The 21,240-nt window shown below is 43.0% G+C and overlaps 1 protein-coding gene across 4 annotated transcripts in view; it reads right to left on the bottom strand.

Moving 5' to 3' along the window:
• ARHGAP22 (Rho GTPase activating protein 22) overlaps positions 1 to 21,240 on the bottom strand; it is a 142,775-nt gene that overhangs the window by 15,131 nt on the left and 106,404 nt on the right. For 3 of the 4 annotated variants that reach the window (XM_051800107.1, XM_051800108.1, XM_051800110.1), the window contains 2 exons: positions 5,396 to 5,603; positions 1,489 to 1,621 (listed from right to left, as the gene is read on the bottom strand). In XM_051800107.1, the coding sequence (XP_051656067.1) occupies positions 1,489 to 1,621; positions 5,396 to 5,603 (341 nt within the window). Of the gene's footprint in view, positions 1 to 1,488; positions 1,622 to 5,395; positions 5,604 to 11,102; positions 11,339 to 21,240 lie in introns of those variants that run through there. The other variant, XM_051800111.1, reaches the window with a different exon arrangement.

Raw genomic sequence — 21,240 nt, 5'->3', positions numbered from 1 at the left:
GCTGAGCAGTGATATACAATTATGTTTGCCCAATTTGGCAGTGTCTCTACTCTTGTGCAACAGTGCTTAATGGATCCAAAACTTCTCAGTCTGCACATCTTATGACCAAAATGAAACCAGCTCCACCGCCTCAGAAGTACTGCTGTTTCTTGTGAAATAACCGCTGTGTGGTCTGTAACACAGCACCCTGCAGAGATGCCTGAGTTCACTGAGGGTAAGGCAGAAAATGAGCAAGTTTTGGAGCTAGTAGACACATACCTCTACCTATGAAAAGACAACACTAGTGCACTGACACACTGATGTGGCTGTGTCCAGGATGCAAATGCATATTCACCTGTGGTAATATACTGTGCCATGCACAGAAATTTGCTTTCTTGGAGCTGATTGGAGGTTACATCATTTGAGTGTTGAGAGCAGTAAACTTGCCTTTTAACCATAAAATCTTATATTACCATATATGCTACATTTGAGGCACACAAACAAGGTTCTTCATATGGGCATCATGAAGGACAATCTCCCCAGATCCTTCTGCCACTTGAACTGAAGGTGAACTCCAGGCTCGCAGTGAAGAACAGAATCCCACCAAAGACAAAGATGAGCATGCTCTTGAGACCACACACAGAAAACAGAACTGTGGACTGCAGCTTACAAGCCCTCAGGCCTTTGCCTCTTTAGCAAAGGAAAGACACCAGTAACAGCCCTTACAGCTTCTTTAAATTGCTGGTTTAGAAAGTGGCACAGTTCCACCGCATCAGACCAGATCCAACGTGCCTCTGCAGACAGCAAAGGACTAAAGTAAGAAGAACAAAATGGATGAAACCAATCAATCAATCATATTGTAAATTATCCTGCTCCTCTCAAGCAGTGAATCAAAATTTCCATGACTGCCACAGACTTGATGATTTTTGTCAGCCCCTTCCCTTGCCTGGAAACCAAAGAGAAGAATATCATAAGAAGGTTCTGGCAAAGTATTCATAGCATTATTTCCCCCCCCATTTGGGGATAATAGCGTAGTCTGCTCTTTTGTAGTGCCTTTCCTCTAAGAAATACAAAGGCCATTGCACTTATCACTGTCTCATCCACCAAAAACTTTGGGAAGCAGAATATGTTGTTCTGATATTTAAAATGGAAAACACAGGAAAAGGGAGTGACTTTATACAGACTGCTAATGAGTTAACAGCAAGGCTGGGAAAGGAACCCATACCTCCTTCCTACCTTGCATCTCTTGCTGATTATGCTACAGAACAGCTTTGTTTAGAAAAAAGAAGCACCAGGCTACAAGACTGACTTCAAAAAAAGCTCCTGCTTCAAGCAATAGCCTGTGACAATAGCACCCAATTCACAGCTTCAGGAAAATTCAGAGGAAGGTTCCCAGGGACTTCACTGATTTAAATCAAGATTGAAGAATGATGAGAAAAAAAATTATACTACACTGATCTGGGGAACAACTTCTGATGTAGGAGGAGACAGATTAGAAGGATCACTGACCTCTCCTTCATCTTTTGAGAGCAGTTGTCCACAAGAAAGAAAGTCTTCATATTTGGCAAAGGGGATGACAGGTTCTGGCAACTCTCGAAGGTAAAGCTTCAGGAGGGACGCCACAGTGTGAACATCTGTGTTGCTGCAACAGAGAAGAGGGAAGGAAATTTAGAAACCTGCATTACTGTAAAGTTTGATGCCTTTCACTTGGGGTGCATCAAGGTCCCTCTTAGGGACAGGGACAAAGTAGGCACATGGAAGGAAGCTCTTCCACCACATGTTTGTACTAGACAGGAGGGTCTACCTGGAAACAAGGGAAATCTCCCATTTTGTCAAGATATAAATGCACCTGAGGCAACACAGGCAGTGGAAGGGATATGCCCATGATACTGCTTCAGGTAGGGTGGCACTGCGGTTCCTCGGCCAATGTGGATCAGGAATGCGAGCAATACAGTCCAGGCAAGTGCACAGTGAACACACAGCATTGATAATAGAGCTCAGCTCCTGATTCCATAAGCTCTTAGCCTCCCACTGATCCTTCCTGATACTCTCCCCAGCCAGCACACACATACATGTGATGGGCTAGGCTCCCAAGTGCCCTAGTCAATCGTTAGGAAAAAAATGGAGGAAGCTGTATTTCCTCCAGGTCCTCTACTGCCATTTGGCATGGCTGCCCGGCTTGTGGGTCACATCCCCTCCCCCAGACTGGGGTATCTGGCATTTCCTAGCACATCTGTTATGATAGGATATCGGCTTTTATTTTCTCTCCCAACCCCAGAACTTCTTTTTCCTCTTTTCTCTCCTTTGCTTTAAGTTGGGTTTGAGGTGTTACATAGCACGATGAAGATGCATCTGTTCTTCCCTTTCCAGCTATCCAGCTTTTGGTGTATGGCAATACCTCTCCCTCATTTCAAGTTTCCTGTTTTACAACTTTGTTAATCATTGCAGGTGACCTCCACAAAGGTTTTGAGTGTTGGAAGTCTAAACAGGTTTTGTCACCAGCTCCTCCCTACCCACCATTATTCTGGCGGTCTTTAAGGAAGAGAAAAACACATCATAAACATTGGGCAAGGGAACTTCAAATCTCTCTTGCTATCCAAAATCTGAATCTCTTCTACTTAGTATACTTTTAAGCATTTTTGGAACACATGGTTAAAACAAAACTGGAAAAATTACAACAGGAAGCTGTCAGCAGATACCACTTGCTTCTAATCCTGCTAAAGCTATTCCTATTAAACAGCTCCATCATATTTGAGAATACCACAGTTTCACATAGTGGTTTTCTTCAGCTGATTATAAACATTCTACAAATGAGATCAGTACCATTATTCGTTTTTCTTTTTTTTCTTTAGTGCAGACTTTCACGCAGGGATGGTGGATATGACTATCACTGAGCAGCAGAGCCCAGACTACAGCTTCAGGGCTGCTGGCTGCAGTAACTGTTTCATCCATGATGCCATGTGAAATCCAGCCAAACTTTCAGTGGCATGAAAGCGCAATAGGAGCAGACTGCTGTAGGTGCTTCCAAAAGAGCAACACCTGGCCTTTCATAAGAACATGCACATGCATTAAAAACCCAAATTGGAAAAGCAAGCCTTTTAAAAATAAATATTTTAATTATCAGTCATCACAGAGATCTGATCCACCATGGGGCAGGCAGGCCCTGTCTGTCTGGAAGATCACTGTAGTTACAAAAGACACCTACAAGTGCTGACTGCAACTAGGAAATAAGAAAGGATATTCCTTTCACTACACCTGATTTGGAAAGAAGCATAAAGATTTCACACTTCTGTTGCCTAAGCATTCCAGGCCATACCTAGATAGTTTGAGTTACACACAGAGAAAATTACGTTAGCTAGGAGGAGGAACATTTCACTTAGCCAGAGTGTAACTGCCTCTCCCTTGTTGCTATCTGTGACTATACATATACATAAGATAGATTATATATATACAAGACCAGAGAGAGCTGGGTCTGCAAGTTGCAGTGGACATGGTGGAAAAAGCAAAAGGCAATAACTGGGAGACTCTCAAGTATCACACCAGTCAGGTACCCCAGGCTTGCTTCCTTTAATTCTGTACTGAACCTTCAGTTATCATATCACACATCGACTACCTGAAAGGCAGGCATTCCTTTGTGGAGATCTCTAGTTAAAGGGGAGACTTAGATGCAGAAAGCACCTTTATTTTCATAGGCATTTACACTGCCTAAATAGATCAGTGCCGAGGGTGGTGAGGCACTGGAACAGGTTGCCCAGAGAAGCTGTGGATGTCATCCCTGGAAGTGTTCAAAGCCAGGCTGTATGGGCTCCGAGCAACTTGTTTTAGTGAAAGGTGTCCCTGCCAATGGGAGGGGGTTGAAACAAGATCATCTTTAGGGTTCTATTCTGCTTTAAAAATGCTGGGTGGAGGCTTGGCTTATCTTTGTAGCAATGAAGTTCGTATAGATAACACTAAAGTAAAACATGAAATTGAAACTGTCATTCCTAATTAACTCCTTCCATAGATACTCCTGTTCCACAGGAGTATAATTGAATGTGTATAAGCATTCAATTAAGATAATTCTAATTCTGAACAAGAACACCCAGACATTCAATTAAAAATACAAAGATTTTTTTTAAGAAAAGATTGAGACAATTTAATGATTTCAAACTTATTTTTTCATGAAAATATTTCTCAATGTTTGACACATCCATTTAGGGAGCAAATACTGTCTGTGGTTAAGAATCAAAGAAATGAGGATGGGTGGTCTGGGAAGCTGAGGGAAGGGAAGAATTAGAAGAATGTTCCAAATAAACTCCTAAGATATTCTTCCCAAGATGAGACCAAATACTGTTTCTGCCCACGCAGGAGAGTTCTAGCTCTTCCTGGATAGCAGGCAGAGAAGTTATTGGCAATGTTGAGGGTGGTTGCAGGTCCAAGGGAAGTGATCCCCTAAGGTTATATATCAGATATATGGTAATATATCAGATGCCACCTGCATCACCTGGAAAAATGGTGCTAGTGAGTTCCAGCAAGAAATGATGCCAGGTCTCCAAGACAAGATCCCAGATCTGATCTCACTTATGGATCTGCGAGACAGGGATCAGGCCAGATCTACAAAATGGCCTTGGATCCAAATATGCCTGAATGTTCTCTGCTAGGGTCCAGCCCTATTTCACAAAGCATTATTAAGGTTAGCACAATGCTGACCTTCACTCTGGGCAGCACGTACATGTGACAGAGTAGAGGAAATGTTAGTTACAGGGTATGGACAGGATTTGACTGGAAGGGTCCTGAGAGCATTCACCTTTCTGATCATTTGACTGCCTGAGCTCAGGGTCAACATAGAGATAGCAGAGCTGAGAGCTGTCCCTTCCCTGGCTGCCCTTGGATGGAGCGCTCAGAGACAGGTCTGACACTTCCCATGGGAACGGATACTAAGCTGAGCATAATAGTCTCTGGCATAACAGAGAAGATGTGTGAGATGGTGGTGACTATTCTGAAACCTGGTGACAAAGGAAGAGTCGAGCTATTGCCCCAGGCAGATCTGCTGTGTTTGTGACAAGGGAGAATGCAACATCTGAAAGCAATGAAATACCTAGTTCACCCCTGTTATACCCCTTTCTATGAGGGGATCCCACCAACTGCACAGTATGCTGCACCCAAATCTAGCAATGTTTTTCATTCAACACATGCTGAAGATGAAACACTGGAGTAGCCCCATATAGATTAATGAGCCCATTTTTCCCTTTGCTCGAGCACTGAGCTAAGGCCTCCACACCCAACACCATGCACGAGAAAGCTCCATCAGCATTTTAAATAAATAGAATGGTGGTGTGGAAAGAACACATAAGCCAGGATAGCCACTGCAAGGACATTCCTAGCAGATTTTACATGTCAGAAATACACTAGCCTGAATTTGGTGATGCCAACTCACCTGTCAAAAAGGGGTTTCTCTCCACAATCAAAAGAATCCTGCAGATCTTTGACAAGGTTGGCTTGTCCAGGCATCCGAAAGAGCCCCTCCTCTGTAAGACCTCGCTCCCGAATAAAATCCACGCACTGTTCCACCAGCAGCGGGGCCAAGCGCTGGCCATACTTCCGCTCGTACTGTACGGTGTCCTCCAACCGCTGTCCAAAGATCCCTGACAGCAGAGAGCAAGAAAGACATCTGGGTGTCAGCTTAAACTCCTCTTGAGCTACTGCTCGGGGCTTACAAGGGGGGGAAACCTTCACATGGAGGGGGGAGCCTCCGTGAAGGCCCAGTTTCTAACAGACTCTGAAGAATAAAATTATTTTTAAAAGCAAGAATTATATGATGAATGATTTTTTTTCCTCTTCTTATGAGTGCTTCAAACTATCCTCTGCCCTAAGCTAGTTCATATCTCATACACAAGGAAGGTGGGTTTAAGATTATGCTTATGGTAATCCACATCTGTGCTGAGTTTGAATCAAGTAATTACACTTTTATTGCATCTTCTGTCCTAAGAAGACCAAAACAAAGGCTACACTGACTTTATGGGACTCATTTCCTTTCTGCATGCACTCTCCTCTTAGGCTCTTCTCACACAGCTGCCCTCCAGTAGTTTGCAGCTAGCCAGCCCTACAAGCAGCAACCCCACTAGGAAGGGATTGCTAACACTGCAGAGTACAGCTGTCAACATTAGAACTGGCTATTGTGAGAATCTCCCACCATCTTGGGAGACCCTTTCTATATCTTTTTCTTTAATTAAACTTGCTGAATGAAAATAAAAAAAAAAAAAAAAAACAAAAAAACCCCAAAAAAACAAATAACAGTAAAACGCATGCAAAATCCATTGCCCTTTCTACTAAAAAGTGTGTGCTATATTTCTTGCAGCTTGGAAATATCAAAAGCACCAGATACCCTAAAACGAGACCGGCCTAGGTTAATTCTTAAGTCAGATCTACTGTAGACACACATCATCAGGTATGAAGCATTGTCTCTTTCTTTGGGGAACATGAAGTTCCTGGCCAATAGCAGCTGCTGAATGCCACTACTGGCACCAGATCTTTTGACAACAAGGAGTTCAGGCTGTAAGAGCCAGAGGTCTTAGTTCAATTCCTGCCACTAGGAAACTGCTCCATGTAAAAGGACAGCCACTGAGTTGTGTTCTGAAATTCTAATTCTAACACTCCACAGCGTGTGGTGGAGTCATGGAGGACAGCATCCAAGTTAATCAGGTTTTGGTCATAAAAATTCAGTAAGTGAGGGAATCCCAGAATTTACTGAATTTCAGATGACAAGAGACCACAGCAGATAGGAAATTCTATTTAAAGATTTCTCAAAGCAAGAGGAAGCTCTCTACAGATATCAAGATCTTCAGATTGTTCATTCAGTAGTTAAACCTGCAGCTCTAAAAAAAAAAAAAAGCAGCATGCAATGTTGGACTTACACTGTTCCACAACCAATAGCCAGATGCAGTGTTTAATGGCTGCACTTATGTGCTTATACCAGGCCAGGGAATTTGGTCATTTCTTAAGGCTCTACTTACCTTCCCGCTAGTGACCATGTGTTCCATTTTTACTTTAGTGCTATATTCATGAGAGGCTGATAACTTCTGGCAGGAAGCTTCCTAATGCCTGTTCACTGTTCTTCATAGAAGATACCATGTCAAACCATACCTGCTTTCTATTTTCAGTCCAACCCTGCTGAATCCTCAGTGAAACAAACCTTTTGTTATCAGTTTCAACTCCCAGAATTAAAGCTTCAAGGAGGATCCTGAATTCCAATTTCCTTTCCCTGCCTGTTTGTTATACATTAGAAGACAGAAACCTTCCTTACACCACAGCCTACACAACTGCATTACAGTATCAAGGCCGGAGGGCCATGAAAAGTCTCAAAGGAAATTCCCTCATCCTGGCAGGAGGGCATGCCCCGGAGCATGGGAGCGACTTATCTTTATCACTGTATATACTGGATTTATTGCAGAGTAAAGGTTTTACTAGTTCTCATTTCTAATCTGTTTGAATTTTCACTGAGTTGGGTGTCTCTGAAGTTACATTCTAGGATAGGGAATGTCTTTCTGCTTTTGCACAGGTTGCTTGGTAATCTCATCACATAATCCCTGCTGTCATGATGGGGCATATCTATTTCCTTTAAATGATACATGTTGTTCACTCTTCTAGATGCAAGACATATAGGTTCAGGGAGGTCAGCCCGTGGTAGATAGCAGCAGGGCAATAGCAGCCCTGTTTTCTCAGATCTCTACTTGTTGAATCACAACCCTGTTTTCTAATGTGTCTGTTTAGAGAAGAGTGTGGGAAAGAAGTAAATGCTCTGCATTCCCCAGGCATAAAACATATATAATGTTTTTCTAAAAGCTCATGTTCTGGTGTTCTAGACTTAACTCAGATCAAGGACAAAGGCAGTGTCAGACACACACGTAAGCGAGCACACACAGAACAACTGCATGCATAATCTCCACTGAGGCTTTGTCTACTTTTCCCGAGCCTTGGCTGGTCTGTGGTCAGCAACATGCTCTAATACATTTCAGGCAACATCAGTCCTTGCCTTCAACTTGGAGCACAACAGCTGGAGCTTTCTGTAGGTACAATCAACCTGTGAGTGACTTCCGAATAACAAGTGGACTACAGTCAAACAGAGACCACTGACACAGAGATTAAGCAACATGATGCTAAGGAAACAGAGATAGAAAGGGGACCTGCTTTGAGACTCAGATGGAGCAGCAGATGGACCCTTCACAAGCACAGCATCACCATTACTGTCTGCTGCACATCCAGATGTTGGGGATCCCATCTTTCCCCCTTCTCGCACATTGAGGTCAGTAACACCTTTTTCTCCTGGATAAAAATAACGATCTTTGGAGGAAACAAAGGCACTGAAATATTCTTACACTGCAATACTGCTCCACCTCCCTCCAGACCATTTCAAATAGGTAACAAAAAAAACCCAGGCATGAGACCAAAACTGACACGACTGAGGATGAAGCTGACCTATCTATCACATGATGAGTGAAAGAAATTGGCACAAGTGCGGGTTTCTTCTTGTGTGACAGTGTGGGCTGAAGGGCTGTGCAAGTGAGATCACAAAATCCGCACAGGTCATTTTTTGTGGGAAGATGACTCTGAAGCCATTGCCAGGCTGAAAGACTCCTCCCAGCCCAGCTCTCTTAGGTGCCTCCCACCTCGGTTTGGCAGCCCCACTCCAGCCCAACCCCAATTGCAGATCTATGCATTTTCTTTACCTTGAATCCTAATTTTTCCGGGAAAGCACTAGAGAAGATCACCAGGCATTGCACAGACCAAATACTTCACCCAAGCTAAGTCTGTTGCTAACTGCAACTTTTCCTCTGTTACATTTTTCCAGTTACACTGCATCTCTGTTTTTTCTTTATCCTACTTTTTTTTGCTGAGCCACAGACAAGGACCACCACAGATACTGCTCAGAAGAAAGACTGCTCTCAGGCCAAGTCTTTTGGCAGTAAGAGCATTATGGTTGGTGTTTAGAGAGAAAAAGCACAGAGCTGCAGCTAGAGTGGGACTGGAAAGCTGGCCTTGGAGAAATTGTTCATCTGTGCAGTGGCTGCAGAACTTGTCCATGGCTTAGAAAGGGAAAGTAGTGCTAAGGTTCATAAAAGAGGAAGCTAAGAGCTATCTTTGGAGTGGGGCTGGAAAGGGACTGTCAAAGGCAAGCTGGAGATGCTGACAGTTCCAGGCTTGCAGAAATCTTTCATGTGGGCATCTGCTGGGGGACCTTGATGAAGCCTGCCCTCAGGAGAATTATCACCAGGGCTCTCACAACCACACTGGTAACAGATGTAACAGATGCGCCTACTTCAGCCTCCCAGGGCTAAAACAGGGCAAACCGAGGAAGCAGTGTCCTGCTAGCCCTGTAGTGTTCGTCTCACCTCAGTCAGGTCTCAGAAGAGTTTGTCAAACTATGTACTAAAATGTCCGTGAAACTACCAGGTTATGATGGCATCTCCGGGTCAGACAGGGACTGCCCTGCTTTGCAAGGAAAATCTAATGTGGAGCCAGTCACACACAGCCTCATCTGCTGGTTCCTCGAGGCACAGGCCTGTTTTTAATCACTGGGGCCTGCAGCTGAGACTGAACTTGGCAGCGCTTCACTCCATTTGATGATCCCGCTGGAAGACATTAAAGTCTTTTTCTTCATTCAGAAGAAGGGGAGTCAGTGCCATCCAGTCACACTCCAGACAGAATTAGGCTGGAAATAAAGCCAAAAGATTGCTAGCAACCTAAGGGTTAACTTTCCTTGTCATACCCTTATCTTTAGTTAGGCCCTTTTGTTTGGTTTCAAAGCAGAAAAAAACTCCAGCATGCCTGGAACCACATCCTTAATCTCAGAAAGATTCAAGAGATACAAAAAAAATGGGCTAGCAGAGCTACAGAATTTCTTTCCTCCACTCCAACAAGCTGCCTCTGTTCTTTAAAGATTTAGGTGACTCTTTGTGGAAAAAGCGAGCCAGGAATGATGTACTGACTAAGACACAGACAGGCTTTCTGTCCTGGCCTGAATAGCTCACCCACCAGCTCCAGGCATACAAAGCCTATACATTCAGCTATGCTGTCCAGACATGCAGTGGGCAGGAAAATATATGCTCTCTGCTACATTTTTCCTCTTCAGAGCTCTGATTTCAACCAAAATAAACTAAAGACAGAGATAAAGTCAGGTTTTGAGTAGATTTTTTTCATGGGGAGGACTGAGGACTCCGTATGTGCTTAAAGGGGGAAAAGTCCAGACACACCTACGTCAGCTGTATGTACAGCTTATTACACACACGTTAAAAGATGTGTGGGAAGATAATCAGGCTTACACCTGGATGCTGCTGTACAACAGAACATACACCCGCGCACGCATGTGGTGCCTCACAGACAGGCAGTTTACGGATATAAAGATTGTGTACGTGCTCACCTGCACAGGTAAGTGCCTGCTTTTACCTTCCCACTTTCATTCTTAGTTTCCCATTTATCTGTCCCTCTCACACATGAAAGCACTGAGAAAAAAATCACGGGCAGATATTCAGAAATGCATTTGCTTCTACAGCACAAAACACACACAAACCTATAACTTGTTTCCCCTCCCCTAGCCCACCCAAGCACACTCTATGTGAATTACTGCAGCAGCAACAGAAAAAAGAATTGCATGGAAGGAGCCATATGTACCTAAGAAAAAGATAGTCCTGAAAAACTAAGCATTCTAGTCAGCCAAAGAATTCAAGAATGAGGGAAAAGAAAGGAAGCAACAGATAATTAAGAATCAAGAAAAAATTATGAAATAACTTGCTCATGGTCACACAAATGGGTCTGTGGTAGAACTGTGTGTCTTCTGACACTCCACACAAGGACTAGTTTCCATATACTAGGAGCTGATTGTTCTCAATCCCGTACATCCATTTAAATATTCTATCTAAAAGCAAAGAGAAACATTCCTCCCCAGAACTATCTTCAAATGCTAGCTTGGTCTCCACTAGTATTTTTGGCCATGGGACAATGACTCTGTCCTTCCCACTCTTTCCCCCTTTGTAAAGTCAGCTCCTATTTTAGATTCTTAGTTTCTGTCTAAGGCTAAACTCAAATATCTGCTTTTCCTCTAGAAGGAAAACCATAACAAATCTAAAGTCTGGAAAATCATCTCATACCTCTCGTTCTTGTGCAGCACTCTGCTACATGACAGGCGCTGAGCTTCAAGCAGAAACCAGGCAGTGTCAGACAGCAGGAGCGGCAGAGAAAGAAAGTCCTGACTTCAGGCATCAGACACATTCTGGGTCCCAGCACTGGCAGCTTTCCATTCACCCAGCGCTTCAGAGCGGAGAGCAGCCGATCTGCCCTGGGAGATAATCTCGGCAGCACATCTGGTCTTAGCTCCACAACTCGGCATTAATTATGACTTGTGCAGAAAGCATTTGAAATATCCAATGAGATGCAGAGCTCCCCGGCTCGTTCCGCACAGAGAAGGAGAGAGGAGAAAGACAGGCAGGTAGGGTCTTGCCCACCCTCGAAGCGGCCGCCAATGTAAACAGCAGCTAAGTATGGGTCACAAGTTTTAACAAAGGCATCCCCCATCGGCTCTGTAATATATTCATGCTCTAATTGCTTGTCAGATCTATTCTAGATAGCTGGAAAAGCTGAGCAACAGTTGCCGTCTGCATGCCACACTCTGGATCCCTTCCTGATACAGGCAATATTAGCTGTGCTGCAGGCAACCTGGTGCCCTGGTCTGGCCCCTGATCTGCTCGCAAAGCACCAGAACCAGAAACCTCATTTTGGAGGGGAACATTTCCCCAGAGTAGCCTTAGCATGCCCCAAGAGTACCTCTACAGCTCTGGGACATGTTAGAAAGTTTTACAAAGCTTAGGAAAAGCTACAGTCCTTGACCTGTGCGGGTTTTTTGGTACTTATAGCCTCTGGTTTAGCTTTTTACAGAGAAATTGCCTGACAATTAATATCTCAGCTAAATAACTGGTAGGGGAATGAACTAAAAGCTCCTTATATGTGAACCAGTACCCAGTCACTTTGCTTGCAGGAAAATATTCACCCCTCTCAGCTCCTGCTCTCAGAGAAAGAAGCCTGTCGTTAAGAAAAAGGCTTATCAGACAACGCCCCGTGCAGTTATACAGAGGTCAGCTCCCCATCCCATTCACAAAATGCACTCATGTGACTACAAATCTGCAGCAGCCGCTACCCAAAACCTTTTTCACGAAGCTTCTGGGTAATTTTATCAAGTTTAGCTAACTACTTCTCCCTCTGCAGGGAAAAAACAAAAACAACAACAACGTTATCCCTGTCCACAGCTGCTCATCTGCTTCAACTATTAAAATATGTCTGTGGTCACTGTATAGAGCACATTCATCTGAACTTAGTGGCCCACCACTTTCTTAGCTACACTGTGGCCCGGCTTGAACACACATGTCAAAGAAGACACTGACCCAGTAGTCAACCTTTGAGATTCCAGTCAGTGAGACAGTGTTGTTCCACAACAAACTTCTCTACATTCTCTGTTTTGACCCAAAAGCTCCTGAAGAAAAGAATACCCCTCACTACAGGTGAAGGCAGTACCAGGATCAAAAGCTCCAGTTCTTGAAAATGCTGTGATTCTTGGGGCTGTCCTGCACAGCACCAGAACTTAGATTTGGATGATACTAGTGGATCCCTTCCAACTCAAAATATTCTATGATTGGCAAGGTAGTAAGGCATTCCTCAGCTATTCAAGGTATACCCTGAGTAGCATGGCATTGCATACCTAGACTCAGAAGCTCAGACAATACACTAGACACTATTTAAAGCACACTACAGAATATTTGGAAAGTGATGGAAATCCTTAAACAAAAGGTACAAATGAGATCCTGGGTATTCCTCACCCTTTAATTATCCTCTCTTCCCTTGTTGTGAACACAGAAGGCTGCAGGTTAGGGAGAGCCTGCCTACAGTGCTAACTCTTCTAAATGGCAGAGACACTACCAGGATTTTTGGCACTATTCCCTGGAATAATATCTCAAAATGTGTCCCATCTGTTAATAACATTATAGCGCCCAAGACTCAGTGTTTGGGATAGGAGCCCAGGAGATAGCAAATGCAGACTTTTATTCTTCCATTCACTTCTCCATTTCTGTTTTCCATCTCTCAAAACACAGAAACAAGGAGGTATCCAACGAAATAGAAAGTCGTGCTGTTTAACGTGGATATTGTTATACCCAAAGTATAATTAACCTGTGAAATTCACAGCGTCTCTGTGGCCAAGGACACAGCATGACTCCAAGCATGATTAGACTTCTCCAGAGCCTATAATGCTATGAGTTGTAAGAAAGATGATGAAACTGATGCAAACTCAGATTTCTGAGTTTTCCAAACAGCAAACACAGATCTCTGGTGAGAGAAAAAAGCTGGAGCACATGCTTGCTCACATAAGCATCATAACTAAAGCAGAAAATGGCAGCTGCCTCAGTTTGTTCCCTGCACAAGGTAACTGTGCAGCTATAGGTGTCCTGTGACAGCAACATTGTGCTACACTCTCCAGTTACCACTTATCTTCTTACATGAAACAACCCTCAGTCCTTTTAAAAATGTGTTAAAAGTTCATGACTTAGACTATAGAATATGATGAGACTGGAATAAACACAATATAGATAAAGATATAAATTTTTTCTTCTTGTTGAATTTCCAGGTCATACTTGGATCCTGCTTTCTCTGTTAACCCCATTTTCAACAACGAAATCCAAGACTCACACATAATCACTGGATTGCAGGGGCTGAAGACTCTAAAAGTATACTTGACACTGCAGGAATTGCAATAAAATCCAAAGAGTTGTTCACATTGCATATAAACTACCATCTGGTAGTTTTCACCTGGAGATCTCCTCACACACATGTGCCAAGGAGAAAAGGGGTAATGGAGATTGAACTCCCTCTTTCCCCACTTGTATGAAGTTTTTTAACTGTAGAAAAGTTTACCACTTGGCAGATCTTATTTTCTAAAGAAGAGCTTAGGTTTATTAGACAGTAAATCTCACATGAACTTGCTGCTGGGAAACTGGAGGCATTTTCTTTCCCAATGTCATTGCAGGGACAGAATCCTAGCAATGCTCTCATGACCTAGCACCACTGCAGTTACTCTGTTTCAGGTACTGGAACATAGAGAAAGCATCCTGCCTATATATGTCACTACAAGCCTCAAGACTGGCTGGGAAGTTCACTACAGCTCACACAACCTCTGAAAATCCAAGCATGTTTTAGGCTTGGCATCTAACTCAGGTGAAATTCAGTCTTGAATCTGGTTGCAACAGACAGGATTGGTGAACCCACATGAACTCATAAAATATTCCTCCTCGTCTCTGATTGTGAGCAAACTTGTTGGCTTCTACAGCTCTAGCAAGTGCCCATAGGGTGTGGGTATTTTTAGATACAGGCTTAGCGTATTAGCTAATATACTCAAGCGGATCTGAGGGAGTTCAGAGCTAGGAAATTGCTCTATTTGTACAGAAAGGGTCTAGTATCAGAGTTAGAACCAGAGCTAAAGTTCCCTTATTTTCAAGAAGGTTGAGCCTTATACAGGCTCATTTTTTAATCCAGGTAAGCACAGGCACTTCAACATCTTATATCTGCTGAAAGCTGGCAGTGAATTGGCTACAGATCATCAGTCACAAAGCTGAACTCAGCAGGAAAGACTTTAGCAGTATGTCCTCTGTACAGAAAACTTCCCTTCCACTTTCCTCCCTCCCCAGACTCTTTGGTCAGAACCTTCTCCAAAAAAAATTATGACCCCACCCCCCTCACCTGCTGGGGTCTCCACCTTTACTGGTGAAATGAAATCTCCTGAGAATAAACAGCCTTCTGGTTACTGACTGATAAAACAGTTCACTCTGGGTTAAAGATTAGCAAATAGCTATACTCACCCTTCCATGACAGCAGATTCTGCCTAACCTGTGTGAGGTGTCTTCCCAGCTCTCCAAAATATGTCAGAAAAGGAACTGTCTAAGGAGCACAGTATATTACCCTGCCATAAACTCTGACCAGTTTATGCTCTAAAATTGAGATTTTAACTGTGTGCTCACTGAGAAAAGATGATAAACAAACCTAAACATCACTTAACCACGGCATTCTGAATCCAGAGCTCTGTGTTTATTGCTCTGTTTCTCTCTAAACAAAGGCAAGAGTATTTAGAGAACAAAACATCAAGGGCAACAAAAAAAAGCAGTGATCTGGACCAACGTGCCCTGGAAAACTTCTTTCTTCCCACAACCTAAGATCATATTTTACAGAACCTTTTTGTTTACTGACTCTTGCATATGTCTCTATGTTTAAAAAAGAGCTTCCATACCATTGTCATAAGCTATGTCTGTAGAAAGCACCTGACCAGCAGATCATCTCTTTGAAGTGTGCTGCATGTTGATGCCTCCAATGCACAGAAAACTTTACAAAAATTCTGGGTATGAGTAAGTTAAAAAATAGTTATGACATAGTATAATTTTTGCCACCAGTGTCTCATCACCAGAGATAGATGAGAATTCCAGCTGTGGGTTCAAATGCAAGGATCATGGAGTCTGAAACCTGTTGCTGATCCTCATCTCTAGTACAGAAAGAAATTATTTACCTGGATTTCTGGCCATCTAGAAACCTGGCAGGGCCTGTGATCTAGACTCACAACCAAAATTTGGCACACCAGGCAGTTTTACCCATTCAGAAAACCAAACAGGTTTATGTCTGGCAGCTTTTCCACATCCCAAGACATCCCATATCCCAAGGTTGAAAACGCAAGCACAATCAGTCACTGAGATGCAGATAGGATCAACACTGAACACACCAGATGATTATCCAGTTCAAACTTCATCAGAAATACCTCTGTCAGTCTCTAACTTGCAATTGTAAAACTCACTGCCAGGTAAATTGTGTATGGTTTCACTTTTTTGTATCCTCAAACTCAACCAGTGGTGAAAATCTGTTACCTAATTCCCATATATTTTTCTTTATCCTCCACTGACCAACTTAAATCCTCAATCAATAAAAAGCACAACTTAACTTACAGCTTCACCACCCAAGCAATAACATCATCTCAGTTCCAGCAACAGCTGAACCTGACTGGCTCTGCTTGGGGAAGCGATGGCATTTAGTTCCAATTTGTAAAGTGGATAAACATTTCACTAAATTTGCTAGGCTATAAAGAACACTTCTAGAAGAGGTAAACAGCTGAATGTTCCCTTCTCTCACCTGCAACTCAGAAGGCATGAAGGGGAAATTGCAAGTCCAATTACATGATGATGAAAGAGGGAAAAAAAAGGAGCAACTGTGGAGGGTAGAAGGATAACATTAGAAAGAAAATAGGAAAAGAGAGACAGGGTGGATTTATTTGTTCTTGACTCCTAAATGGTTAAAATTGCAACTTGCAAGGAGCAGGTTACCATTCAGTAATCACATATCCTCATAACATTCATCAAAGGACTAATACACAGAAATTAAAATACTTGCCTGCAAGCTGAGAAACACCACAATAACATGTTTGTCCCATTAATACACAGTCAGGATGTGCAGTGAGAACCATCAGTGTTTTAAGGACTGTCAGCTTTCGGACATCAAGCACAAAACTAATGATTACAGGAGTGGTCTCACTGAGAAACCACCAGTGTAGGGGGTGATGTTGGTCAGACCAAGTGCTACAGGCAGTAGGCACCAACAACGTGACAAATGCACAGCCACTGTCACCTCTCCATGGCTGAAGAGAAGAGGAAAGCAATCCATTATTGAAGCAAACACAAGCCTCATCATATTTTATCTAAAGCTGAACTGCTCCTCACAACACAAGGCATATGAAGTTAATGACTGCCTCCAGAAATCTTTCTTTGATTGCCCAGGTAGACTTATCTTCTATGAACACAAATAATTTTATTTTTAATCCATATGTTATTTTTATTGTGACAATGAATTTCACATTTCAATTGTGCTCTACAGGAAACTCAATTTTTTTTGGTTCAAACCTCATCACTGTGCACTGTTCAAATTCTCCTTAGACGTGTCATTTTATCCATCAGCCCTTCCTGCAATTTTCTCTTTTCCAAGAACATTTCCATAGTAATTTTTTTGAGGAAATGGATTCAGATGGATACATTTTACATCTTAATTGCTTATACAACCTCTGGAATACAAGACCAATTCAGGGCAGAGTTTGTATTAAAAATTCTACCCTGAGCTCAAAAAACCTTTCCTAGCACAAGTTTCATTCAAATGAAAACATACCCATATGATGTTTCATTTTATCAAATCAGCATTTCCCAACCAAAAGAAGTTCCATCAAGCGAATCCCATGAAAAGCTTAACTCTGTTCACCTGCAAATGTTATGAAGTAATTTCTGTTTGTAGTTTTTCTCTACCTGCTATCTGGTTGAGCAGAGGCACCGAGAAGCTGCCTGCCATTCCCCAGCTCAGGGTGCCTTTGGTGCACTCTTTGGTGCCCCAGACTGCCCACAGTAACAGATAAAGCACTGCAAATTCATTCTCCTGATGCCAAACTGCATTATCCTTCAGAAGCCACTGGGACTAAGCTGGCTAACGACAGCTGGAGATGGTGCTGCAGTGCAGAACTCGTGCTGCTGCCTGGGGCTTTTGAAACCAGTAGGAGGTGACTTTCCCCCTGTCAAGTCCTGACACAGTACTCCAAGAAAATTAATTTTTGCTCTGTGTTAACCAGGCTACTGCATGGTCTCCACTCAGAAGCCAGACCAGCTTAGGCTCTAATACTGAATGTCACTGAAAGCTTTGACCCAGCAGCTTTAAAGGTGAAATACATGCAAGAAGCAGGGGAGCAGGATGTGACTTCTAAAGGTAAGATCTTCAGAAGTCAGCAAGGAACACCTTTTGCCCTTGACACGCTTCACTTTTGCTTTTAGTTTTAGACCCTTTCATCAAATATTTATGCACACTTATAGGAACCATTCTGCACCTTCTCTTCTTCAGGTTAAACAATCCCAGCCTCCTCAGCTTCTCTTAGTATTTTACTTGCCACAATCCTTTAATCATTTTAGTGGTCTTTCACTTGACTCACTCCTATAAGCCCATGTTCTTGTCCAGGGACACCAGAACTGGACAAAGAACTCCAGATGTGGTCTTACCAGTGCTGAGGGGAAGGCTCACCTCCCTGAACCTGCTGGCAATGCTCTTCCTAATGCAGCCCAGGAACCTGTTGGCCACAAGGGTGCATTGCTGGCTCATGTTCAACTTGTCCAAGAGCATCTCAGGTGCTTTTCTGTAAAGATGCTTTCCAGTCAGTCAGCTCCCAACATACACTGTTGACTACATTTATTCATCAACCTCGTGTGCAGGACTTTGCATTACTCTCTGTTGAACTTCGTGGAGTTCCTGTTCACTGATTTCTTCAGCCTGCTGAGCCCCCTCTAAATGATGACACAATCATCTGATACACCAATCATTCTTCCCAATATCATCTGCAAGCTTACTCGAGAGTGTACTCAGTCCCATTTTCCAGGTCATTAACAAAGTTGTTAAACAGTACTGGCCCCAGTGTTACCCTTCACATCCCTAACCAAATTTAACTACAGGTGTCCTTTTCCTAAGTCTGTTCCTGCATGCTCAGTTTCTCTGTATTTCCCCTCTTAGGTCACTGGTCCCTGCTTCCACTTCTGTGCTTCCTTTGTAGGTAATGAGCTTTGTCAGGAGCTCCTTGTTCATCCATGTCACCTTTGCTTAGTTACCTGCACAAGGAGGAGTGCTGTTTGAGCTTGAAGGAAGTAATCCTTAAAAATCAACATGGTCTCCTGGTCCCCTCCTCCCTCCAGGACCACATCCCATGGGATTCTTCCAAACATATCTCTGAGAAGGTCAAGGTCCAGAGTTCCAGACAATTTTTCTATCTGCATTCAGAGTGGCTCTTTTACAGACAGTCATTGTCACCTCAGGCAAGTTAGCTGATTGCTCAATACTTCAGATTCTTCCTCTACAGAAAATGAGGACAATTGCCTTTCCCTACCTCAAGGCAGTAGAATATGACAGTAAAATATTCTGGTCATAAAGCATTAATAGAAGACCCAGATGTATCTGACAGAGATAAATTTTAAAAAAGAACTTAATCAGATCTTAGATCTTAAAACTTTCTTTGTTGTAAACAGTTGCAGCAGCAAAATCCGCTCCCAACTCACTTTAGTTACATGCTGTATCTCAGTTTCTATATCCTAAAGTGTACCATCTGCTTGTGATACCTTTGCCTGGGGCAAGGCTAACCAGCACCTCCTTACAGATGATTCATGCATCCCCTAGTCCTGGGCAAATATCTGAACTCATAACCCCCATCATCTTTCTCTTCCTCTTCCCTTGGCTGGGCCCATCTCCCAGCATTAGACAACAGCAAAGAGCAAACAGTGATAAGCTGCATCAGGCGCCAGCTATCTCTGTGCAGAGATAACAGCACCTATCAGGCACAACAAACACCACACACCTGGGGCAGCCTGCACAAGGGAAGCCCACCCTCACACCTAGTGAAGGGGCACCTCTTGACCCAGTCAGGAATCCTACTTGAGACTGTCAGTCAGGGGTAGCCCACTAGCAAGAAAGGGAGCAGAAACCTCTTCTCTGTCTTCACACTGGGGAAGTAACAGAAGTCACCTCCCTGCTCTTCATTACTGTGGTATCTTAGCATCTTAAATTCACTGATATGGCTTTATGCTTATGATGCTCTTACTGGAAAATTCCCATCTTGCAGGTGAAAAAATTAAACTCAAGACTTCCAAAACTTAATCCTAGCTTCTAAACAGTCTGGCATCCAGGTGGACATGCATCTAATACAAAACCTGACCCTTCACAACAGATCACGTTTGCTCTCATGCAGGTGTTATCTGAAAGACATTTACTCATCCAAAGCAGGATTCCTAATTAGGCCTATGTAGGTCTAGTCTTCCATTTACCCATAAGGACATTGACCCAGGAACTAAATTACACCTCAATTACCCTAGTTTGTAGCTCTCCCCTAATACAAGACATGGTCTGCACAATAAGGCCCTGGTTGCCAAAAAAAAAACCCCAAAATATTTTCTGCGCTGTTTGCTGGCAGAAGAAGAAAGAATCCACACATCATGGTTTATCTATATGGGAAAGATGTCTGGAATTAACAATAGTAGAGTGGCTTCCTCAGTGGACAGTTCCTCAGACCCCACCAGTTAAAAACTGACTATTCCTCCTGAGCAGAGAAACTTCCTGAAGCTCTTGCAACGCAATTCCTTTGTCACAGGGTAAAGCCCTCCATGCTTGCCTAAGGGAAATACATCCCTTCCAACTACTTCACCTCCCCTGCATCACAAGTAACTGATGAAAGCTTGGGATGAGGAGGAGGAGAAATTAGGATAAAGTAATGGAGAAAGAAAGCGGCTGAGACGTGTATTTCTGGCAGAGGAGCAAGGAACTGCTCACGGCAAGACAGAATATGTAAACAGAAGAAAACAAACACAAACATAAATCAAGATTAACAGAGAATTATTCTGTCCCCATGGAGTGTTGGCTGTGTGCTGAGCTGTGATAGAGTTATGCCACTTGGCTTTCAATTCAGGCACCAAAAAGCCCAGGCTTTGTATCTCATGGCCAAAAATTCAGTCCTAGACACATTCTGCTCTACAGCTGATGGAAACAAAAATAAGGAAGGCATGTCAACTGAGAGGTGTGTAGAAGAAAAGGGATTTCCTTTTAGTGGCTGTACCTCTTCAGACTAGAAGTACAGCCCCACCCTACATGTACAGAGCTAGGAATGACCTCCTCTCTCCCCCAACTACACCAAATGCATCCACCTTTGGAAGACACTAGCAAGGTCATTCTCACCCAAGCCTATGGCCACAAACCCTTTGCATTTAGCACTACAGCACTGCTACAAGCACTTCACATGAAAGAGCAACTGCTGAACAGCATGACTGTAGGACACAGAGGGACTCTCCAGATAAGCTTTTAGTGGTGTAAACTTGGAACAAAATTTGTCACAGAAGTAAAAAGGACCATAGGAAACAGTTTTAATCACCCTCTGTCAGAATGTGCTCCAAAACTTACTTCTATCAAGTCACTGTGACAAATTTTTTTCTTAAAGACAATCAAAACATACAGAATACTCTCAAATCACTGTTTACAAAATCTTCTGGTCTGAATGAGATGGGCTAGACTAAAGAATTAAGGAGCCTGAAACTCAAGGAAACTTGTTAGGAAATTATTTTCCCTGTAAACAAGACAGCTCTTCTTCAAAAGACTCAGGAACTCTAGGATTTTATTTTAAAGCCACATTTGAAGTGTATTTCAAAGAAC

This window comes from Manacus candei, unplaced genomic scaffold (assembly GCF_025592945.1).
Source record: "Manacus candei isolate 608988 ecotype Guabito, Panama unplaced genomic scaffold, ASM2559294v1 h1tg000050l, whole genome shotgun sequence".
In the NCBI taxonomy this organism is placed as follows: Eukaryota; Metazoa; Chordata; class Aves; order Passeriformes; family Pipridae; genus Manacus; species Manacus candei.
Note: the sequence above shows the minus strand (reverse complement) of the source record. Positions and strands in the feature narration are given on the sequence as shown.